Consider the following 24256-nt stretch of genomic DNA (forward strand, 5'->3'; position numbering starts at 1 on the left):
CACTTTGGAACGGAATCCACCACGCTCAGCACAATTTGGCGTAGACGTTCCTTGTTGTGTGTGTTTTTTTTTCGTACTATCGTTTTAATCTTCATCCGTCTTCTTTTGCCAAGTCCAAAGATGTAGCCGGCGGCCGCATGGTGGATGAAAACCGCTTGTTATGCGTGTGTGTGTGTTGGTCCGAGTGCACACGTTGCGGAGGGTTTAAACTTTTACTTCTTTGCTCGTATGGTTGGCCTTTATACCACGAGCTAATGCCATCTTTATGGTGTGCCCAGAGTGCAGTGCGTATTATAGAGGCCCGACCCGGCTTAAGATGGCGTGTTGGTATTCGTTCGTTCATTTTGCTGCTGCCGTTCTCTGTCGCGCGCTTGGCACCACTGATCTGCTCACACCATATCCTTGTCGAAACTCGTATCGGCGCTGTAGTTTGCCTCGTCAGCAGCTTGCGCATACCCGAGCCGGCTAGTGATTTACTCACCATGCCCAGATGATCTTGAATAGGATCGTGTTCGGCTAGCATTGTGCGACCGTCCTTGAGAACTAAAATAAAATACCATGCAACTTCTCTAGGGATGGTTTTTTTAATGCAGAACATTCCTTCATTCGCTTCCAATTACTCACATTCCGGAAACGTAATGCCCTTGTGCTTCGTTGTGAATGTGAACTTTAATTCATAAATTGGAAGAGCAATTTGGGTTGGCAATTTTTTTTTCTTACGAGTAAAACATTAAATGGTATTTGTAGTTGTGTATTAAATGAATTTTGTTCGAAAATGATTGCTAGATGATACAGTCGCATTTTTTCACACCTTGTTCAATGACTCTCTTGCCTGGGTTAGCAAGTCTCAAATGCTCATATTTTCGTTTTATGTTGCGTTGCCCCAAGGCGAAATATGCTATCCCCCCCGAAAAATACACCTATAGAATGCTGGGCGCTTATGCTATTTTATGTTGCTCACCAGCTCGCCAAACACTTACGTTTGCAAGTGTGTTGCAAAGATAGCTCAGGCACGGCAAGCTGTATAGCATAAACGGGTGTGATTATGCTCGTTTGTCTATCCTCAAACATTCGTACGAAGGCCCCAGCGCTACTGTACGATAGGTAGAAGTTATGTTTGTTTATGTTTTTCGAAGCTCGGTTCATGTTTTGATGTTCCGCACTCAACGCCATAACGCACACAACCGTAAACGTAAAATTCTCTTTCTCTTCGAGAATGATGATCAAATCCTTTTTCTTGGAGAGGCATTAATCCACAATGATACTCAAATTTCTTGAGAAATATGAGCGCGATCCAACGATGAAAGAGAGTTCCTCCTTCCTTCATTTTATAGGTAGCGGTCTGCTGGAATAACTTTTACTTTTAAATGGCTATGCTTCACGCCACATAAAGCATGCATTACAACGCATAATGCAGCTGTAATTTGTCTTGAAGGAACACTGGCACCAGCTTTATGGCACCGGAGGACCCCTTGTTTTAAGGTTATTTACATGATGGATGTTTGCTATCTTGCAGAGAGGAGCTAGATTTATTTCATCCTATTCCCCATGCTTTGAGCCATATTTGTTTGTTTGAAATTGTCAGTGACGAATAACGCCAGCTTTTTAAACGAATTCGAACCTATCTCAACATTGCCAATTTAAGGGAACGCATTTCGAACAACCAAACTCCCTTTTAGCTGCATTATGCTCTTGTGGAGCATATTGCTTCTCCCAAAATCAACTACCGTTATTGCTGCTCTTATGTATGCTGCCTTGCTCACATAGAACGGCAGTTGTAAGGAGAGATGATGGTGTTTCGCACTCTGTGAAATAGCCCCCAGCATAATCATGAAAATACTCCCCACACACACACACACACACACTCACAAACATACATACAGATTCTTTCGGTACACTCTCGGTATCTCCGGGTTTCTCGTAGCATTAGAGCTGCGGGCTCTGCTCTCCACATCTCTCGCGTTTGTCGGAGAAAATGGTCGGAAAATGTTACAAATCCCCATTGGTAAGACCTTTTCGTAATACAAAACGCACGCTAAATACGCGCTGTGCTGTGCTCGCGAGAGTTTGTTAGCAGATCAGAAGAAATGCAGAAATGGAAAATGCGCTCTCCTCCGTGTCGAGTGAGAGACGGAGTCAGTAAAGTGAGTGAGAAATATCGTCAGACCAACTGGCCCTAGCCCCCCAGTTTTCGTTTCCCACAGCGCGGCGTGCATGTGGTGTGTGCCGTAATGCTCTGAGAGCTGTGGCCGTCGTCGTGTATGCGTGTGGTTGGGGCGATGTTTGGCTCGAAATAACTGCATCGTGTGGCGTACATTCTCGTAGTAAAGTGCGGACTTTTGAAAACACATCATGTCGTCGCCGAGGCGTCGGAGAGCTCCTACTGCGTAGTGTTTAAAAACCAGTTCGTTACCATCGTGTGTGTCATGTCTTGGCAAAGCGGGCGCAGCCATATGCCGTCCATGAAAGTGGGTTCGAGTGACTGCTAAAGTTATCAGAAGTTGTTAAAAATACCTACCAACGGGCCCATACTACGCCCCAAATAATCAACTCTCAACCTCCAAAGCGAACAGACATCTGTTCCGTTCTTTGGTAGCGAATCGCCACCTTCGCAGCTGTTTCAGCTCGAAGATCACCGACGGACCGATCTCGGTGCGGTGTGTAAAGCGTCGAACCAACGAAATAAAGGAACTAGTCCAACAAATTGTGCTCAGTTTTAAAAATGTGATCTACACTCTCATCCGTACAACCGTCGCGTCGTCGTTCGGTGTGTCGTGCTGGTGCTCTGGCTGCATCTTTTCTCACTGCCTTCGACGGGAAGCTTTGATGTGCGCTTCCGTCGCGTGTGTATCATTTACGCTCCACGCCAAAGAACGCCAACAAATTACAGCCAGACCGTGTAGTGCAGCTCAAGTTACAGAGTTTTCAAAGCGAAAAATTTGGGCAATAATTTAATCTGCGGGCCATCGTGCGGGGGAACAAAAAAGTGTGCAAGCATCATCCGTTATTATGCTGTGATTGCTCATAATCCACCGCAACCAACCAAGGTGAAGCGAAAGACAGGCCCTTTTGCGGACTGTTTCTGTTTCCTGCTCACTGGCACAGTTCGCTTATCAGCACGGTGCACTTGCAAGTCGGCAAGTTGCAAGTGCCAGGACAACGACCAGGAAAACTATTACAAACCCTCGGTGTTGTGTTTAGATAGAGCCCCTGTTTTGCCGACTTGCAGTCAACCCAACTACGCCACACGGCTCAATTATTCGTCTTTGGGTCAGCAATAGTGCAACAAACCTTGCCACTTGCCTACACCGCGTGCGAAGGCGAAGCGACCGAACATAACAAGTGCACTCGCGTTAGCTCCAGGCGTGGTGAAGACCGTTTTTCGGGAAAAACAGTACGGTAACCAAGGTCGTGCTCGAAACCAAAACTCGTTTCCTCAAAATTTGTCCCTTTTCTCGCCGAAAGCACGGGGGTGCCACCACCACCACCGCTCATCCAAACCCCCCCACCCGACCGTGGCGGTGGCAATCGGCCATTTTGGTTTCGTCTGTATTATTGATTGTGCTCGGTTGTGAAGCTGCTGCAGAGCGTCGTGGTGTGCGTTTATTCAGCCCGTGTAGGCTAGCCGTGGTGCATGAATATATATGTGCAGGTGTCTCTGGCCCGCGGTTGCATTGGCAGAAAGTCCCTGCAGTAGTAGCCGTTTGCAGCATAGCGTGTGAAATGTGAAATGCATGTTGATAATCTATCCTCTAGCAGCGGAGTGCTTATTGAAAATTGCGTCAACCAGAGGCGAAAAAAAAACAAGCAATCCTTCGCACCAGATAAAGAGGGCAGGGCAGGGTAGCTCATACCAATTGTCGCAGAACTGCGGTCGAAAGTGGCGTGAGTCGAGCGATTAGGAAAATGTGATTGTCACGAAGGGTGTTGGTGATATTTTGACAACTATCACACGTTCCGAATGGTTTGATCCTTCGAGGACTGGGCGCTTGTGACGTGAGGCAAGGCATAGGATATAGTGCCAAGGCGAAGTGTGTTCGGTTTTATTTTATGTTACGCTCAAGTTCCGGTATCCGAGCGTTCGTCCGTGTTTACAGTGCGTTTGTGGTGCAAGTGCAGTTGCAAATCGTAGCCAAGATTCATTCTTCGTCAGTATTCCTGTTCGTTGGGTGAATTTCATTCAGCTGTAGTTTCTCGCATACAATCCATAGTTCCTTACCGTGTTTTGGTTGTACACATCAAACAGTCTAGCAGCTTAGCAACTTGACGAAGTTTCCAGTTTCCGTTTTTGTTGTTTACCGGCCGCCAAGAATCGTGCGTGCGTGTTATATTTCATCCCGAATAGTTGTACAAAAGCATCGAAAATGAAAAGCGATATAATGGCTATGCACCAGTATTCCGTGTCCGGCAAAAAGGACATCCTGCGGGAGGTCGTTATCAAGTACATCGATCATTTTTATCCAAAGTAAGTGCCTGCAGTCCCACTTCCGTTTACTAGTCGCCGTTCCTTGTCCCCTTACATGTGAAATCTGTACCAAGTGCCGTGTACTGCCGGGCAACATTAATATTGCAGTTGTCGACCTAGCAGAATGACCTACTACTTACTCCTTGCTACATACGAACACAATCCATTCTTGCACTCATAGCCGTATCACTGAAGAACAAATAAATGGTCGAGCCAGTGTCCTCTTGGTTCTCCGTATTACACCTTTTTTTTCACCCCGCATACCTCCATTGACAGTGAGAGTGAATTGTCGGGAGAAAAGTGAAAACGGCTGTACGCAATCGACAAAGGCAAACGGCGCCAATGCGACTCCGCGATTGTGGAGCGATGGTATAAAATGGTTTCCGAAAACAATAATCGTCGTACACTTTCGAAAACTCTGGAAGAGACCCTTTAACAGCGTGGCCGTGTCCTTCGATCGTGGAAGTAGGGTTTTTAGAATGGGAATTCTTGCGCGCGCTCTACGGTGCAACACGCTACCGCCATCATGGGCAGCAGCATCGGTAACGCAACGGTAGGAAAACCCAAAGCACCCCAAGCAAGAAATACGTGTTTGCGCAATATCTGTCCGTTTGTCGGCCCAAGCTCGCCAGTCAGCGCTCGCTCGTCTCGTCGCGGGCCGGTCGCATTCACCGCCGTTTGTTACGATGGAAGGAAACACGATTTGCGAGCCCAGAAACATCTCTAGTACAGCGAAAAGGTGGCTGAAAAACTAATAATCATGCATCGAATCTGATGGAAGAAGGGGGAGGGATATTGATTGATGCCTTTCAGCTCCCGCGACTAGTGGGACGGGCATGTTTAAGGCTGTCCGCCAGGCCCTTTTGCAATAGCGATCGAAATGAGTCGCATTTTTGCATGGATGTATTAAGCGTGGCACACAGCAACAACAAAAATGTGACACACAAATCGATTTCCTTTTCGTTTCGTGTTGGTAAGAGAGTGATGAGGATGATCGACTTTATTGAGGAGTGAAACATTGTTATGTAAGGAGAATAAAGTTTAAGAATTTTCTAAATTAACATGAAATTTTACCTCGATTTAATAGTGAAAATAGCTCGAAACATCTTGTTTCTATTGATATCTTATTTTAACGATCTTCGGTGGATATCAAAGAATAAATGCTTCAATGCAGGATACTTCTTTCGCAAAGTTAATTTTGTTCAACCTCTTATCTCATGTTAGAAATCAACACACAATGCTTGAACTTGCATTAGCTTGGTCTTAAAGACCAGAGCAAAAAGTCGCCAATGCTGTCAGCTTCGGCTTACAATTTTCACACTCAAACCACACTTTTCCCACCAATACACATTTTCCTTCACACGCATCATGCACGCTTAGTGTGATGCGGGAATTATACCGTAAACATCCAAAGAGTTATTTAATTTCCACTCAGTGTGAGACCCGTACACCCATCGGTAAGGGGAAAAGCGCAATGAAGGAAGGGAGGAGGGAGAGAATTAATAAAATGAAAACATAACAAACCAATCGAACCGAACGATGGAAAACAACATGAAAACACAGCAGATACAAAACACTCAAACGCGCGCAGCTGGTTACTGTTTGCCATCGTTACTGTGAGTGAGGGTCGCCGCTGCAGAAACCAGTAGCGTTTTTGTTTCGCGATCGCGATAAAAACAAAAGCATCGTTTCGCACGCTGCGAATTTTAAACATCCTCCCACTTCAACCCAATTGAGATGGGTGGCCAGCAACGCCGGTCGAGTGGGCGATTATTTTTCGGCGCTCGGCGTGCCCGTTGCTATTTACGCTTTTCAATACTCGCACTCCATTTTATTGGTTTGCCATGTGCGATGGCACCTTTACACTCGATCAATCGATGGTTGATCGCGGCTGATGGTGATGCCCCACGGTACGGTTGCTTGTAGTGAAATTTAAATTTTAAATTCGATCCGATGATTGCAAAACGGGGTTTTATATCCCTCGTGATGAGTATACTAAATAGATCTCAACTGGGTTTGGATGGACTTCGCTCGTAATCGTAAATTCTGTCTACTGTTTTAGGGTAATCTGTACCCTAATAGTCTATTCAGAAAACTCGAATTGATCGACTCACCATGTCTACTGAAAGGTGACATTCAACTGTACTGAGGTTTGGGTTTCACATACTGATGTCCAATTTGAGCACGATGCACACGATCGTGTATGGTATAGTGGTATTTACCGACATCACCAATTAGTGAGTCAGAATCAAACACACTCACTCAGATCTTTACTTATTCCAACAACCAATACGATATTCAATCAAGTCCATTCAAACCCTCGCTTTTTTCTGCTTGTGCACGTTCAATCTCACCAAGCCAATGACGTAGCGGTGCGTAGAGTATGACGAAATGAAGCCCTGGTGCCTCTACGCCACATGCTTACGGTGGAGGTGGACCACTTGTAGTGGAAGTTTGCAAATGGTCGCAATGTGGGCAACGCGAAAATACGTAGCGGGAGAAAGAGGCTGGCGATCGAGATGTGATCATAAGGTGAATAATTTGTGAACGAACAAATCGATCACCTGGAAACGTGTCAATAAATAAATATTTTTTTTACGAGCTGCTACGTCAATATTCAAAACGGCATTATTTGAAGTATTACGTCAGCTTCTATTTTGTTGCTGAATTATGATGACTCCTTTTACCCGTGCCGGGTGTCCAATGGTTCATAAGAACTAAAAATAGATTTGTATTTCATTTATTACCTGTTTATCTGATATTTATAAATCACAAAACTTGGAATGAGCAGCGCCTTATTTGAATATTGCAAGGATGTTAGTAGTGTTATTTATAAATAAATATGTAATATATAGTTCTTAAATCGCGTAACATACGCTTATATTTGACAAATCCAATCACAATCATAGAATAACTGTAAACATATATGTTGTTTTGATTATCGTATATGTAAATAGTGTACAACAAATACTATAAAATGAATTCAAACCCATCGACTAATATTGTCGTATATCAGCTTTACACCATTGTGGATCTATTTTTAGGGAAAAGATTAATCTTATAACCATCAATTAACTTATCTTTATTTCATTCATTTCAGTGCTTCGGGAACAAGTGCGGTCGCCATCGATAACAAAATCGAGCAAGCAATGGTAAGTTCGTATTCAATTTCTACACTAGTCATCGTGGAAGTAAAATTTTCCATTCCACCTTCAAGGCATCAATGGTAGCTTCAGTCAAGAGGTTTGGTTCTAAATTTTTGCTTGAATAGACCCGACACGAGCCGAGAAAGTCAGGCTGCTGTCAGATAAGATATGGACAGAATTATGTCTTTTTTATTACCATGATGTATTTATCAAACAACACGTAATAATTTTACACGTGTAAAAACCTGCATGTCCGGTCCTGCCTGTGTAGAATAACAAAAACCAACATAATAGTATGACTAATGCAGAATTACACATTCAGTCTTTTGTTATGAATCATTATTTTACTTAAGAACCGTTTTTTACTAAATAGCAATTAAAATCAATTTAAATTTAATTCATCGTCTTTTTTGTTGTTTTGCAACGATCAAAAAATCATACGATGAATTTATCACGAGATTTATTTGAAATGTTTTAAAGAGTCTTGTCCGATTCTATGATGTCACGTGGCGCAGAAACGAGCAACTAAACGTTTACGGTAAACAGATCGTCCATCATGATTTCGAGTTTCGTGTGTGCATATGTGTGTTGGTGCGTACGAGGGCTTATCAACATTTTCGTTAGTGGCGAGGAACCGATGAAATGTTTACTTGAACTGCTTTTTCTTTCCCTGTTCCTTGTTCACCAGCCCCAGCAAGACCTTGCTCCAAGACCATCCGAGGCGGCGTAAACATCGCGCAATGCTTACCTATTAAGATGGGTTTACTCTTTACACTGCTGTTGAAACCGGTTATGTTGATTCGAGACCGGCGAAGAGATTCCTCGCAGCACACGGATTCTTTTCTGTTTTCAATTACAAACCTTTACCATTACTTTTGCAAAAAGACAACATTTTTCGAGGAAACTATTCGATTTTATTCCTGATGGCAAACGGGATGTGCCTTTGAAAAATAAAACTTCAGGATCGTCGTCAGGGATGTGCTCATAATAATAAACAAATCTCCTTCAAGCTTCAAGTTCCTTCAGTTGCATTAACGTGTACTTGATTGTTAATGTGATAACAGCATTAATGTTTGCTTGACACCATTTTCAAATACACTCTTTTGAGGAAGGCAGCACGGTTTCTGAAGTTGGTGTTTATTTTGTGCACACACTGATAGGCTGCATCACTAACAAATTCTGCAGCATAGTGGCAGTGTAGAATTGTAAAACAATGTTTATACTACTCGCTTTCTTGGTTTTCTTCATTTCTTGGGTTCAAACGCTTTGGAGGTGGTTGCCATCAGCTCAACTTCCAGCGGATCTATGATTACTTGTACCTTTCTGTATACTTTTCGAAAGGACGGATGCGGGGTGTTGCGACGTACGAACTAATAGCTCGAAGGTCGCACTTCGAATCTCAAATAGACCGGTTCCACGCCTGCGGCTATACGCTAAGATAGAAATAATAAATCTACCAAGCCATTATATGGCAGAGTATGATCTGGTAGTCGCTTAAGCCATAACGAGAGCCGATTTTTACTACAGACTCAAGGTCAAAACGAAAAATCTAATCAAAAGCAAGTTGTGCCTACCGGTTTTCGATATCAAATGAAAACAGCAACAGGTCTGCCAAATTGCAATCGCGCCAATCATTATCGCGTGAGCCTGTTGATATTTTTAGCTTATCTATCCGAGCACTATCTTTAAAATGAGCGTAACTCTCAAAACTTTGGGCTCTTGTCTAGCCAATCTGGCTGACGGTCTGCCATCAGTTACGGATACGTTTATGGACTTTGGTTACGATTGAACGTTCATTCGTCGCATACTCGTTAGACTTTTCCCCAGGAATTAAACTTTAAAGACATCTCCTTTTACGGGATCGCCAACGGGCCAGGCAACTACTTGTAAGCTCACACGTATGCACATAAAAGAAATAAACGAACACAGAAGATGCACTTTCTCTGTTCACCCCGGACGGGACAACGATTTGGAGTATGTGTGCGCGTGGACTGTTTATGGGTTTTGTCGCCGTTTTTTTTTTGCAAACATAAAAAGAAAAACCATACCTCCAAGTAGGTCAATCCAATTAAGGATATAGGCGCTACGCTACGCCATGTGTTGTCTTTCACATTCGTCTGTTCTTTGAACGTATGGTATGCAAGATTTTTAAATACCTTTAGGTGTCGTTCATACAATTTCAATCGCCAAGGATTTACACAGTCTATCGATTTTACAAACCACATCACATTTGACAGACAGGACAGATTGAAGTAAAATTTTAATTTCATTTATAGACGTACACCGAACAGGCTTGGTACAACTTGAAAATCCTGTTTCACTTGAACTAGCAACACTGACAGTGATCAGATTATGGTTTTTAAGTTGGTTTATTTTTTTTTGTGCATGTCTTGTTTGATAGTTCAACTTTGTGCTCATGATATCTTTTGTTTTGTTCTTTATTATTGTTTTGTAATTTCAACTACAGTGCTTTCTTATCGCACGATCACAGGAAACGTGACGCACCTGATCCAAGCATAAATTCAAAACACAAGATTTAATCACACCATACTCTGCTGTCTTTGTTGCATCTTCACCGTCATACGGCCATGTGTAACAGCTTTGCAACAAAACAAAACGATTTTCTTTCATTGCTGATATCCCTCTGCCGGCAGGGTTTTGTCCGAGACGGTCTAGTCGACGATGGGAGATACGACCGGGGTTGCAACAACGCTCTGTAAAAGAAGAATTATCCATCATGAAGCAAACGTTTAGCAGCTGGATGAAACCAGTTATTACAAGTAAATCGGTCGAGCCTCAGCACCGCATAACAAATCTTATCAGCTGCAGCAAGCAATGTTTGTCGTTTCGAGAGCATTTGAAGGGTGTTAATCATTTCGGAGCTTTGTTTTTTGGTTTTCGTTTTTCAACATTCTCGCTTTGGCTGGAATCAATAATCTGTTTTTCAGCATTGCTGGAATATTTAACGCTTACGTATGATGTTTTGGTTCTGGTGAAGCTTCAAGTTCTGCGACGAATGCACACTGGTGATGAATTTTATTTGTTGTGCTCAAATTCACAAATTCTATCAAAATAAACTTTAAATGTGATATTTTACAAAATACTGTTTTAAACGTAACTTCTTTTCGCACGAAATAATGGTGGACTATTCCTGTTTGATGTTTATCCACAAGAGATGTAGTGACATGGCAAGTACCAGCACATCCCTTATAATTTCCTTCGTGGATAGGTATGTGCGCGCCTGCACGTCTAAAATGAGTTGTTAGGAGGTACCGTAATGACCTTCGCATTTCTACTGATGCATCGATGCTGAATAGAAAAACATGGAGGATCGGTAGTGAAAAGAAAGATTTACAACTTTCAACAAGCGCGCCCTGTCACTCTCTCCTATGTACATATTTAGAATCTGATTCCTCCGCACTTCTGTTGAATGTTGATTGAGATCTGCTCTCTTTCACATTTGCCGTCCCATTGACGTTTACCGCAAGGGGAAGGACGTGCCCGCCGGGTGTGTGTGTGTGGCAAGGTGGGATCCACATCGGTATCACGGCATGGGCTCGTGTTTCAGCGGTATACGATTAAAAGGTATATCAGCTTACAGCTAAAGGGTGTAGAACGTTCGTTTGCCGTTCGAGACCGAGTCGGGCATAGTGAGAGCGAGCGAATGAGAAAAGGGAGAGTTTTACAATGAAATGATGCACCGAGCAATTCGATAAATGCGTCTTCTCCATATCGTAGGTGGCCACGACACACGGCTGCACATGCTCCCCAATTTTCCGCGATCTCACATTTTCCAAGCGAGACTGCAGGCCTTTCCCTTTCAAGCGAGTCGTACCCTGAGAGCTAGGACATGTGCTGAGCGAAAAAATCACCTGCGAGCGAGGGATCCCAATGTGTACTATGCAACTCACGCACTGTAGCTCTCCCCATATCTCAGACCCACCAAGGAAACGTCATCAAAGTAAAGGGAGCGAGAGCGAGAGAGAGAGAGAGAGAGAGAGAGAGCGAGCGAGAGATAAGAAATCAGTAGAACAGCAAAACAACACCATTAGAGGGAAGGTTGTTTGTGTCACCCTAGGCCTGTGGGAGATGATTGTTTGTGCAAGCAAGCTGCGCCACCGTCAGCCGTGGAGCCGTGTAGTTCACCATAAAACTGCTCACATCCCACCGCCAGACAGTCAGTCGCCGTTCGAAAGTCTGTCGGATCGTAACAGTAACATTATTCATTTCGGTGTTGGCGCTGTGTTCTTTAGCCTCAAGCAGTACCGGGAGCATATAACCGGTTCGTGGTGAGACAGCAACAAGCACCGCACGACGGTACAGACGATAACAACAACAGCCGGGGTGCACATCGTCCAGTCGCATCAGCTGCACGAGCGATAAGACCACCAAACCCGTGAATTGTGAATTGTTGTGCGATTATCAAAAAGCGATCGTCCTTGAAACGAGTTAGTCGCTGCCAGTGAACTTGCTGCGCGAATGTGTATTAGCGAAGAGACCGCTCTTATGTGCGTCATCTTACAATAGTCAGCGTGCAGCGAAAACAATTGTCTGTGTCGAATCTCACCTTACACGATCACGTGATCGACGGATAGAGTGCGTTTCGTAATAAATTATCCAGCGTTCACCAACAAAAAGTGTTCATAAACTTTGCAAAGTTGCTACGCGTGTTGTGTACAAGAGACACTTGAATTAAAGAGTTATACACGCGCATTTTATTGATCGAAGTGCACGGACAAACGGGACATTAGAATGGAAACCCTTCCGGCGATAAACAATCCGTATCCGGCATTATCGACGGTTCTGAGAGAGCAGCAGCAGCAGTCGCAGCAGCAAAAAATGCCGTCATTGGCCGAGAACTGGCTTTATGAGATTAAGCAAAAGGGCCAGGACAACACCTACTACGTGATGGTGCAAAATGTGAAAGTAAGTCGGCCAAACCGGACACTCCTTTTATCCTCCAGCTGAACATGTGCTAGGAACACGTGCGAGAACCGTCGCTACCGTCGATCACATACAAAACGCGTATCATTAAGCAGTCGTAGAAGGCAAGGCGCGATTGTGTGTGATTTACCGTGGTAGTGCTACACTCACTGCGCTTGCCACCGTTTGGGGGGTTCTTGGGGCTCATTAAATTTAAATTGCAGTGGCATGGTTGGGTTCGATTACTATTTCACTGAAATTAAGTCCGATAACCTTCACCCGACGGTGGTGTATGAGGTGGGGATAGTGCGTTGTAAGAAGCGCGCGGTGTACGGTGTTGTTGATGAGTCATTGGTTTGGTCGTGGCATTAGAACGCCCTTTAGTAGCGTCCAGCACACAAGCACACACACCCTACCTGCAGCAGGTATCTCGTGAAGCACGATACAAAATTCTCAAAGCGTCTCAAAATATACTTCTTTTCCGAAGAAAACTCCACCCTGGCGATAGAGAGAAATGGGCAAGAATTTGGCACATTTCAAGAAAAATGACATTTTAACGAACCGAGAGCAGTATGCGTATGTATTTCCTTGATCGGTCCACCAATTATTACACCTGTCACCCACCTTTACCGATCGAGAAGTGATCCTTGAACTCGGGCGGGTAGGTTCACTCAGGGGTGGTGATATTTCATTCAAACCGGGACAAAGTTCGGCCTCCTTATTTTGTTTCCTCAATCTTGGAGCATATTTGAGCACACCTTTCCGATAGAACGCCATTACACGAATCGTGTGGACGCCTGACGGTTTCAGGCAGCTGTCTTACAAACCAAAACCAATACTCGGTGGAATAATTCTGTTCCCTTCAGCAGCGCAATTCACTTGATCAATCAAAGACACCCGTACCGGGGTGGCATATCTCAATCGAGGCCACGGAATCTTCTTTTGCAGTCGATCGTTCTGTTTTCTCACTCGAACCATGCGGCACATACCATACCCCGATGCTGCCGTTTGTTGACCACTGGCTGGAATTGATTTTAATTGAGCAGACGGCCAATCACGCCCCGCACGCATACCGGCAGTCGTATATTTTGCTAGTTTTAAAGTGCTGCACAACACCCCAGAGGGCCGAATGGTTTTGGCTGCTGGCGTGAATGGAGCAACTGCAAAAGCAGCACCACCAGGATATAAATAGAATATGTTAATCTGTGTGTTTTCGTTCCCGCAATCAATCGGCTTGAAAATAGTTCATGCTTTCGGTGCCCTCCCAGCGTGAGTGAGGCACACACAGCCACACCCGATCTCGGGACCGGCCAAAGTCGCGATTGGTCCAGGGCGAAATATTTTCGTTATTTGTTTGTGAAGTAAACGATAACTATTTCGAACGGCTGCAGCAGCTGCTGGCTAGCGCACCGGCACCGGTGAGAGCGTTCGGTTCGTTCGTTTCGGTCGCGAAAAATTTGAACTGATAATTGAAAATAGAAATGACCGTGTTTGGTTCCGATTTAATAATGTTCATTGACGCGCGATGAGGTGTGAGCTTTGGATGACCAAAGCCGTTAAATGCAATGCTGGCAATGCAAACCCTCTTGGAGATAAAAAAAAAACACCTTCCTGATTGTACCTACCTGTTTGTCACAAATTATGACGTAGAGATTTCTTATCACGTTGAAGCAATAACAGAATGGACGGGCAGGGAGCGATAGTAAAGTTGGAGGTTTGTTTTGCAGCTTCGAGAAAGAAAAGCCAACTGTACCAACTGCTTGAGCTCATGGGGAGCAACTCACACACGAGGGTAGGGTGGCTTATCTTATCACTGTGCCATCTTTCCATTGCTGACAGCGACAAGACATGTTTTTTTTTGTCATCAGTTGTTGTTCCTTATTGTGGACGTTTTTGTCTAGATCTTTATGATTTCGTGAACCGGTTCTTGTTGAGTTGAAGGAATGATGCTACGCTTGCGTATATTGTTGCTGGTTCGATTCAATTTGGGGATGAATCTGTTGTGGAATTCCCTTGCATTTACCATCCAGCGGTGACCAATACCGTCACACTCGGTGTAAGACGCCAATTGAGAAGCTCTTCCGTCATGAAGTGCTTCTAAATTTAGACGCCATTGATCGGATGCAGTTCAGTTAGGCAGCATAGCACTGCTCTATTCCCACCGTTTAGTATCAATTAGCATCACAAGACAAAGGGACAGCCCGCGTGATCAACCCCACAACCGGCCAGTGGTGTGCGGGGACCCACGGGTGGTACGCTTCAATCGGCCGCGCTGTAGCACCTTGACAGTGTGATTCGTTTTTCCGCAATGTTGTCATGGTTTTGCGTCGCGTTCGATCGTGGTCTGTTTTTATTGGCGACATCGAATGACGATCGCGCTGTGTAGAGTCATGGTTGGAGTGCGTAGAATATGGCGTGTTGATGACGCCTTCAAAAGCCTCCCGGTTGCTTTCTTTTTTCAATCTGTTTGTATCACCCTCTCACCATCTGCTACGTTGGCGGAGAGCTGTAGGATCAATGTTTGTGGTCCATTCCACAAATACCGGAAGTGCTGCTGATGTTTCAAACAATTACTAAACATTATTCGATGTTGACATTCGCAGGGACGATCGATTTGTGCGAGATGATGTGAAGTTCTACTCCCTCTAGCCCACTTCCGTCTCATTTCCGAGTGCAATAAGTTGTTGCTAATTATGAGGAATTATACAATGTAATTACTTTGTTGTGTGATTTACTCCCTTTTTAATCAGTCATAAGTGTCCGTAGGCCTACGGTATGGTTTAAATGTAGGAGCAATTAAACTGAATCTAGAAAGATGAAGCGTTTGTCTAGGTAGCTTTCACAATAGATTTCACTAAACGATGCCGGCTAAATGTCAAAATTACATATAACTAACATATGGTTTATGTTTTTCTCTTTCTTTTTAGGATCTGGTCAAATCGCATCTTATGTTTGCCGTTCGCGAAGAAGTTGAAGTACTGAAGGAAAGGATATCGGAGCTAATGGATCGCATTAACCAGCTCGAGTACGAGAACAACATTCTCAAAGCGAACGCATCACAGGAAACACTAGCGCAACTGACTACCGGTGGCAGTAGCGTGGCAGCAGCGGCGGCAGTCGCAGCAGCAGCCGCGGCTGCAGCAGCAGCAGCGCAACAGCAGCAGCAGCAACAGCAGCAGGTCACAACCGCCCCTGCCGCCAATGCCGGTTCCACCAAAGTACCAACCTCCTCGGCTAACCCTGCCAACGGTTCTGTTTCCTAAGCTTAGCGTTCCAAAACAGCCGTTAGACGTACACTTGACATAAAGACTATTATTACTACTACTACTACTACTACTACTACTACTAACCGCAGCAAGTAGCATCATCACTGAGAGCATCATCGTATGCGCGTATAGAGAAGCGCCAGATATTTCGCGTTTGGGTACCCGTGCTCTGCACTACTCGAAACTCTACGTGAGCAAAACTACGGGTTCGACGATCCTACGGTTTTGCAAAGCTTCTTCCCTAGTCCCAGCGGGTATCTGACTCTCTGTGATTGTTGAAGTGAGGCGGACAGACAGAAGTGTTCCCACTCCGACTCTGGTTGTCTCCCGGTCGAGGGGCCTAGCGTGAGCGGCGATGCTTACCGAAACGGCAACTTCAATTCCAAGTCCCTGTTAGTATTAACGTTTGTGCACACCAGACCCACCAGATGATCTTGTTTGCACATAAACTCGACAGGCGGACATTGCGTCTGCCGTCGTTCGGGTTGCGGAATTGTTGCAGCAAGCAGGAATGAACTACATAGACGCACCTACGCAACACGGATATGTATGCGCATAAGCCTAAGGATCTGCAAAAGAGGACAGGGTGCGTAAACGCAAATTCGCGACTGCGAACGATAGCGCCAAATGACGCCAAACGCACTGGAAATTGAAGCGCAATGATGCGGCCCCGTGGCGTGTGTGAACGACGAAGCACGAAAAGTGAAGGAAGAAACCCCGAAAAGGAATCTAACATAATGTTGCCAATGGTAGTTGAAAAAATAGCCAAGCATTCTCAAGCCCCGTATGAAGCGTAGCGTACCACTTCGTAGAAGTAGGGAGGGTAAGGTAATGTTTGTTGGTTTATAAAGCTGAGCCATTGACCACCGCTGGACAAACAAAAAAAAACACAGGCATCGAGTAAAACAGCGAGGAGGCAACCTTTAACGTAAAAGTGCAGGCCTATGTTGTTGAAGCAGTAGAGGAAATACCGAAATGCACAGTTGTCTAAATTTTATATGTGGTATAGCTTGCGCACGAAATAAATGCAGCCAGACAGTGAGAGAGAGAGAGAAGGAGAGCGAGCAATTGTGTGTAGCAGTGGATGGAAAGACAAACGGTTAGCGAAACGTAACACAGAACGCGCGGAAAGAAGCCAACAAACGGAACTGAGATACGTTAAAATGTGATTTAATGATAGGAAGTGACTAGTAGTGACAAGTGAATAAGGCAAAGTGTTGTTGTTAGTGGAAAACGCCGAACGCATCCATACATTTAGCCGACTCCCAAAGCAAGTAGGTTATAACAAACAGAAAAAATGCACCGGAGAGTAATAAACGAACGCCGTAAAACGTATGCTGGTCGTAACGCAGCATTATCCAAACTATATGTGCTTTTATTTCAAAGTATTGCTCTGTACCGTGGTTTATAGCCGCTGGATTTCCTACCTACATAGGTTTCATTCTTTGTCATACGTCGGTCGTCACTGAACAAATGCACAGTTTACAGTTTATTGGCTACTATCTACTTTTCGCTGGCAAACTACGGCCAAAACACGATCGCTGACCCTTACGCTGCTGGTCCACGCACGAGCATGTTACACGGAAGTAAGGTAGAAAAAGCGGGAAGAAATCCTTCCCAATACCCGTGCGTGTGTGCTGTAGTAGCACTGGTGGAAGCAATACTTTGTTAAATTATTTTCTTTCTATAGGTTTCCTTTATTGATCTTCTGTTTCGTTGATCTTAGTCTAATACCGATCACTCTTAGGGAAAGTATCACAGGAAAAAGCAGGTCTTTGTGTGAGAGTAACTAGAGTTCGAGAACTCAGCAAGCGTTAGGAACAAGGCGGAGCTGGCAAATAAAATGTGATTCGATTGTACATAATGATGATAGGGAATGTTTAACGAAAGCAGCAGAGATTTATGTCGCGCTCGGCGGCACCGACACAGTACGCACCCGTCACATGCCATGGGCGTCCGCGAGATATAGTTGTATAGGAATAGATGTGTAAAAACAGAAGCAAACTGGACCTTAAAACCCGATCGGCAAGCAAGAAGTGTGAGGAAAGCAGCCAGACAAATATAGCAAGCAGGTGTGTAGCTATTGAACGTGATGTGATCAAACAGAGAGAGAGAGAGAGAGGGGAGTAGTGCTAGGTGTTTGCTGGCCCGTGCTTTTTTATTGTTTGTGTTTTTATGCCGTGCCCGTAGTCTAATTGGTACCAAGTACCAGGCGCATACACGGATGCACGCGAAGAAGGTAAGCTTAAGCCACTGTTATCATCATTGTCAGAGAACAGAGAAGATGCTCGACCCGCTGTCCCGATGAAGCAACCGTATCATCCAAGTAGAAGAGACGATAAATAGACAACACTACACACGTATGAAATGCAAGCACGAAACTCATCCGTATTAACACACCGAATGCAGAAAGTCGCTAATCCTCACCATGCGTCCACACCACCAACGGTTGAGAAAGATGTGGAAGAGATCGCCTCATGTGTTATATATTTTTATCGAACAGTGCAACACACATTAAATACAATCCGATGATACGATGTAACAGAGAGAGAGAGAGAGAGCACGGTGATTCAAGTGGTATCCGACTGGATAGTGGAATCGTGAAGGGGAAAGGAAACAAGTCATGAAAAGCATAAAAATAGTAAATTACCCTTATTGCTTGTCAACCGCGCCTAGCGTTTAAGTTTAATAGGAACAAAACAAATCTGTTTAATACAAAACTCCTTCTCGCGAGCTAGAGATAGAGAAACAACAGCGGAGCGGACCGAGATGCGAACAAACTTCGTACGGTCGTTTGGAAGCTTTCGGCTTCCTCGTTTTGTTCGCACAGCAAAATGGGAAGAAGTATTGTTTCCAGTTGTGTTTGTGCTTTAATTTCCGCTACGGCTGCAGGTCCCTTTTTATTTACATCGTTTTATTTATTGCATCAAATAATCCTACTGTAATGCAAAATAAAATACCAAAAAAAGAAAAAAAAATTACCACAACTGGAACAAACACTGAATCGAAACTATATTCGCAAAGACGTGCGTGCTCTGGGACGACGCGGCGACGCATCGAAAATCGTGCATCGCCGATTGCTAGCGAACAAAGGGAAAGTACTGAAAAAGGAAGCAGATTATAATAAATCAAAACACAATCAATGAGAATGGAGTTGCTGCGTGGGTGAAGCTAACGAATCCGAAAGTCACTGGAAGGATGAGTTCTTTTTGTGAAGACTTACTCGGGTAAAGCTACAAACTTTATTTAATGTTATCTACTAACAACTGCACACTAAGGATGCTTTTATGGCGATGCTCCTATTACTACACGTACAGTAATGTGTGTGATTGTCGATGTTTTACACTAGCTCAAAAAAATGGCTTAAAAGTCCGTTTCCGGACTCATCGGTCGGCCAGCAACATTTCGCGACCGTACAGCAAGCGCATCTCTGGCCGACTCCGGACTTTCCGGTGATATAGCCCGGGGCGAGAACAGACCGTCTCGTGCATAATCCCGCCGGAGTGCAGAGTCAGCTCTCGGGCTGGAAATTGTCTGCTGTTGTTGCTGCATACGTCCCACCATACTGGAGTGATAATCGCTCTCATCATCACTGTCCGTTTGGCCGCGAGGTAAACTAGTCGCCGACCGGAAGTCTAGCTGTTCATCGATTTCGCTAGAGTTCTCTCGCTTCGGCAGCTGGCGCACCACCTGGGCGTACGTTGCGGAACTGGCAGCCAGCGGTGAGATTGACCGAACCGTTGGGTAGGTAGGTTGCGTGTTTTGAATCGTTTGGACCGAGGGAACGCCCTCATCGGCGATCAGCGTAGCCGATTGCACGAGCGTCTCAGAGGTTGTCGAACGGTCAGCCGTGTCTACGGTGGTGGTATCGATGTTGTTGTTCAGTGGCACCATTTCCCTCATGGTTTGTGTCCTCGCTGGTGATATGAAGCGCATCTCGATCGGGCTGCTAAAGTGGTGATGCATAACACATTTCATTGCTTGTATACTCGTAGATGAACTAATCACAACCAACTTACCGTAGTAAAGTCTCGTCATTTTCGCCATACAATGACATATCCTTAACGAAGTAGAACACTGCCATCTCGAAGATTAGCCCAATTATGATGAGCGCGGCCGTAATCATGTTCAGGATGTTTCCAAATGTTGGCGTCTCGTGCAGAAAGCACTGTCGCTCGTTTGAGGACCAAAACTGGCAGGTGTGTGCTGTGGAACCGCAAGCCCGGTTTATCAATATTATTATTTTTGTGAGCTTGTTTGAAAGTGCGATTCCTTACTTGCCACCACCTGATAGATGGCTGTCCCAGGTAGATAAACCACCAGCCCCACCAACGTCAGCTCCACCGCCAGAGCCATCGCCTTGTCTTGCGTCAGCACCGAGCGCAAGCTGATGATCACCTTACCCGTGAGGCCCGAAGCAAGCAGCATCGCCACAATCACCGTCAACACCTGAAACACGATCCAGTACGGTTGGCAGTCGTCAATTCCGCAGGCGCCCTCGGTCGCATCGCCACCATTATCCAGCACAATGTCTACATCCACACCGCACGAGCAGTTCCGGTAGATGACGATACTGTTAATCTCTTCCCGATCCTGACACCCGGCGTGACACGGTGAAAAGTACGTGAAGCGGCTGTCTATGGGGCAGACGGGCGTAAACGGTACGTTTTCCGCACAAACACAGTTCGATGCGCAGAACGGTTTGATCAGCTTACGGCCACGATAAGCGCCGGCGATTTGTTCCTCGCCACACGAGATGAAAATGTATGCTGGAAGTAGAATCATAAAGTGTCATAATGAAGAGGATAACATCACGAAAAAATCCAGTGTAGCTTTTTAAAAAGAAAACTTGGCTCAAAAACCGTTCATTTTGAAAAACTCGTTACTGTGGTAGTGCTACTCTCTGATAGATGGCGCCACAGAAAACAACAATATTTTAAAGATGGCTGTGATCAACACGAACGAAACGATCGTAGGGAGCGATTTAACATTTAAATCCAATAAGATTTAAATCGTTCATGTTATTCTTTGATGATCATTAAAATCAATCAAGAGTGTCATTATGAGTTATGATCAGAGATCTTACCGATAAACAGTCCTGTGGCTAATAGTCCAACGAAAATGTTCCATCCGGCTAGTTTCCTACATGAAAAAAGAAGAAACAAGTTAACAATACACCTTCTACTGTAAATCAAAATCAGTATCTGTCGTTTGTGGAAGGTTTACTTTAATAACTACTATCGATTCATACTCCGTGACGGACAATGTTTCGCCGCTGGTTTGTTTAGCAAGCACGGAATTATATTAATTAACGATAGTTGGCCTCGCTACAGTCGGCATTTGTCTAATCGTACCCTGCGGATAAATTGCCTTCAATGCTATCAACAACTACATTTACTTAAAGAACCATGTGAAGAGCTGAACACACACACAATTACATTGATTTACTGGAGCAAAGTGTCTATTTAGTTTGATAGCTCGAAGCCGAAAAGCTTGGACACTCAAAAAGGCCTTAGAAAATCGAGGACTCGAATCGAGAATGTTGAGTAGTTAACAAAATAAGTTCACAACACAGGAGTAAAATTTTTAACGAATTCTGTCATTTCCTCGCCGAACAACCTAGATGAGCCCTAAAATGAACTCAAATTCATCCGTTGGCTACGAAAACATTCAGAAGGGTTGTACATACCTCGCCGATGGATTCGCGCTTGCAATGACCAGCGCCGCCACAATCACACCCATGGCAGCCGCGAACGGTCGAATCAAGTTGGTAATCAATCGCGAAGCCCACTCATCGTTGATACCGTCCGCTTGCGACGTCGGCAGAAAGAATCGCGACTGCAGATAGGACTGTTCGTGCGAGTGGAAGTTCACCATGCCGGTCTGAATGAACACCAGCGCTAGCACATTGCAGATGAGTACCTTGTTCGAAAAGACTCGCCTCACCGTGGACCACAGCGAAATGTCGGCCAGCCACTTGTCGGCCGTGGCGATCGATTGCATGCTGTTGTTGGTGGCCGTTTCAACGATATCGTTCGCCGCTTGCCGTACCATTGTGGCGAGCAACCGCTTCGGGAACAGCGAGATGATGAAGCCCAACACAAACGTCAGTGGCCCGATGATGGCCCATCCCAGCCACCAGCCGAGTGTGGTAGCGCCGACCGCTAGACCGATCGCGAGTCCCAGCTGTGCGCCCCAAATGCGAGCCGCTATGACGCATCCTGTGGAAGAAGCGCAAACCCGCAGTTGGCAATTTGTGTTGCTCACCTTCGCCACAAGAATACGTACCGATCAAGCCGGGGCTGTGGTGTGTTCGCACGTTATCGTCCACATAGCTGATGCCCAGGGCGTAGATGGCCACATTCGCGAGACCGATCAGTACCTGCGCGACAAACATCAGCACCAGCGTGGTGATGGCGTACGGTCGATCCATCACCAGCTTGGACGATTGCTCGAGCGTACACGTTTTGTCCAGGTTCAGTGCCTCGATGGTGTTGCTTTCTTCCGAGCTGAGTTGTGAGTGGTGAACAAGTGGAGTGAAGAATGTATTAGTTCCAGAATGGTCAATCACAACTCTTCACACGTTACGAGGAGATCGAAAGAAACACTACTTGATCTTGGACAGGTTGTCGAACTATTTTCTTAATCCAGAATCACATTGTTTCACTGCCGATGGCCACTGTTCTTAAGGTTTATGCTTATCCACTATCACTCACTATGGATACTCACTTGTGGGTCAGCGTCGGTATGATAAGCACGATCAGACTGATTGCCTGCAGCATAAATATGCCTCCCAGCCACGATATTCGATGCAAGCGATTACCCCAATAGCTCACTAGCAATGCAAAGACGCCCTGCGCCACACCTGCCATTACCAGCAGCCAATCGAGAACGATCGGATCGAAGCTTAGCTCGCTGGCGGCCTGGTGCGCCGCCAGCCGGAAGTAGCTTTCGATGCCACCACTAACGAAAGCCACCAGCGACAGGCATATAACGAACGAGGTGGCGGTGCCCAGCCGTATGCAGCCTGGTCCATTACAGCAGCTGCATGCCGTCACGCCGCAGTCAATGGCATCTGTCAAAAACACGATACACGAATTCCACCACACCGGGTCAGGTTAATGCGAGGTAAGCGAGAACTGATAACACAACCACTATCTATCGGAGTCGGGGCGCGGACCGGACTACGCAATCGAACGCTGGCTGGTGAGTAATGTTGGGCCGCCTACGAAACTCACCTTGCTTAATGTTGTTTGCGTTGGCCTCGATACGAGGCTGACGGTCGTAGTTGCTTAGCAACGATTCTTGGCGCATCATCTTGCAGATCTAGAAGCTAGTTGCGATCCTCAATCAAACACTCACCATCCTGTCTCACTACTTAATTACGAAACGTTGCAAAATTAAGCTGAATCAGTGTATAATTGCAACGGGGTCGCGTACTGTTTCATAGGCTAACTCTTACTAAGGCACCTAACGTGTAGGGAAAAATGCTCGGGATCCTATGTTATCTATAGCATTGCCACCCAGTGTTATCTTATCTTATCGAAACGGTATAACAGTAAGGCTGACACCGGGTGGTTCTGAAAATGCGGGAAAATTCGGTGCCGTGTGTTTGAAAATCGGTTCGCCACAATTTTCGCACAAATTCCCGCAAATCAACAGGAAGAATAATTTCTGTTGGTCCAAACCACTTTATTTTCCTCTTTATGTTTAGGCATTGGCCAAATATGTCTGGCATCGGTATTTGTGAGCTCTTTAGCCAGTCCTGCGTAAGGAGAGACATTCTTGGTTTAGATACTAAGATCTATTCTGGTACAGATTTGAATGGACCACACGGGAACATTTCAACACAGCTACTTGTCCGTAACGAACTAGAATCGGCGCTGCTGGTGATTCGTTTGTAGCCTTGCTCAATCGAACGCCCTTTTAAATTCCGAAAATTTGTAACCGATTAGATTAGATATCTAATTTTCCCAATATCACATAGATAGTATTAAATCCGACTAATTTGCTATCGTTAGCAGTTTTTTAGCAAACTTTTACAAGCATCAGGTTAAAAGAAGAAATATTTAATAAAAGTATTTAAGTAAGAATTTAAAGTTGTTAAATATATTTTATTAAAAATTTAACTATATTGCGCATAAAGTGTAATACTAAGCTATACATCTCGCGATTTAGCACAGTTTCGCGCAGTGCAAAAAGACACTGCTCTGACCGCTTATAAACCAGTCTGCATTTGCAAAAACTCACGGTCAGTTCGATCAGTGCTGTTCAACCGTAATCTAAGATTGATTAATTCTTTCCTTCGCAGAATACCGATAGAACAACTTTTTTTTTAATTACACCTATTTTTTAAGTTAGCTAAACCCGAATAAATAGCCTTTCCTATGAGCAATTGATACAAGTCCTATCTTTTGAAAGGCCGAAATCAAAACACTGCCAAACCGAAATATCTT

At 44.9% G+C, this 24256-nt stretch overlaps 2 protein-coding genes across 12 annotated transcripts in view; one reads left to right on the forward strand and one right to left on the reverse strand.

Annotated features, from left to right (window-relative positions):
- Positions 1–18247, forward strand: part of LOC118513298 (protein bunched, class 2/F/G isoform-like) — a 41360-nt gene extending 23113 nt beyond the window's left edge. For 8 of the 10 annotated variants that reach the window (XM_036058881.1, XM_036058877.1, XM_036058878.1 and 5 more), the window contains 2 exons: positions 7566–7617; positions 15462–17163. In XM_036058881.1, the coding sequence (XP_035914774.1) occupies positions 7566–7617; positions 15462–15797 (388 nt within the window). In that variant the 3' untranslated portion in view covers positions 15798–17163. Of the gene's footprint in view, positions 1–7565; positions 7618–15461 lie in introns of all 10 variants that reach the window. The other 2 variants (XR_004906440.1, XR_004906441.1) reach the window with 2 other exon arrangements.
- Positions 18248–19019: 772 nt separating this feature from the next.
- LOC118513299 (solute carrier organic anion transporter family member 4C1) lies at positions 19020–23278 on the reverse strand. Of its 2 annotated transcripts, none has more exons than XM_036058883.1 (8): positions 23039–23278; positions 22530–22875; positions 22089–22309; positions 21490–22021; positions 20887–20942; positions 20078–20569; positions 19820–20006; positions 19020–19746 (listed from the first exon to the last, which is right to left on the reverse strand). In XM_036058883.1, exons 1-8 carry the CDS (start codon positions 23115–23117, stop codon positions 19164–19166), a joined length of 2496 nt encoding a protein of 831 aa, XP_035914776.1. In that variant the 5' UTR covers positions 23118–23278; the 3' UTR covers positions 19020–19163. The 2 variants fall into 2 exon arrangements, with proteins under 2 accessions (XP_035914776.1, XP_035914775.1); XM_036058882.1 differs by having other exon boundaries at positions 19020–19749.
- Positions 23279–24256: the final 978 nt, after the last annotated feature.

This window comes from Anopheles stephensi, chromosome 3, assembly GCF_013141755.1.
Source record: "Anopheles stephensi strain Indian chromosome 3, UCI_ANSTEP_V1.0, whole genome shotgun sequence".
NCBI lineage: Eukaryota > Metazoa > Arthropoda > Insecta > Diptera > Culicidae > Anopheles > Anopheles stephensi.

Bases quoted from the DNA above. Each gene is read 5' to 3' on its own strand.
- LOC118513299 (XM_036058882.1), bottom strand. From the start codon at position 23,117: ATGATGCGCCAAGAATCGTTGCTAAGCAACTACGACCGTCAGCCTCGT. The intron at 22,876-23,038 runs GTGAGTTTCGTA...TGTTTTTGACAG, and splicing joins CGCAAACAACATTAAGCAAG to ATGCCATTGACTGCGGCGTG. The intron at 22,310-22,529 runs GTGAGTATCCAT...CTCACAACTCAG, and splicing joins ATACCGACGCTGACCCACAA to CTCGGAAGAAAGCAACACCA.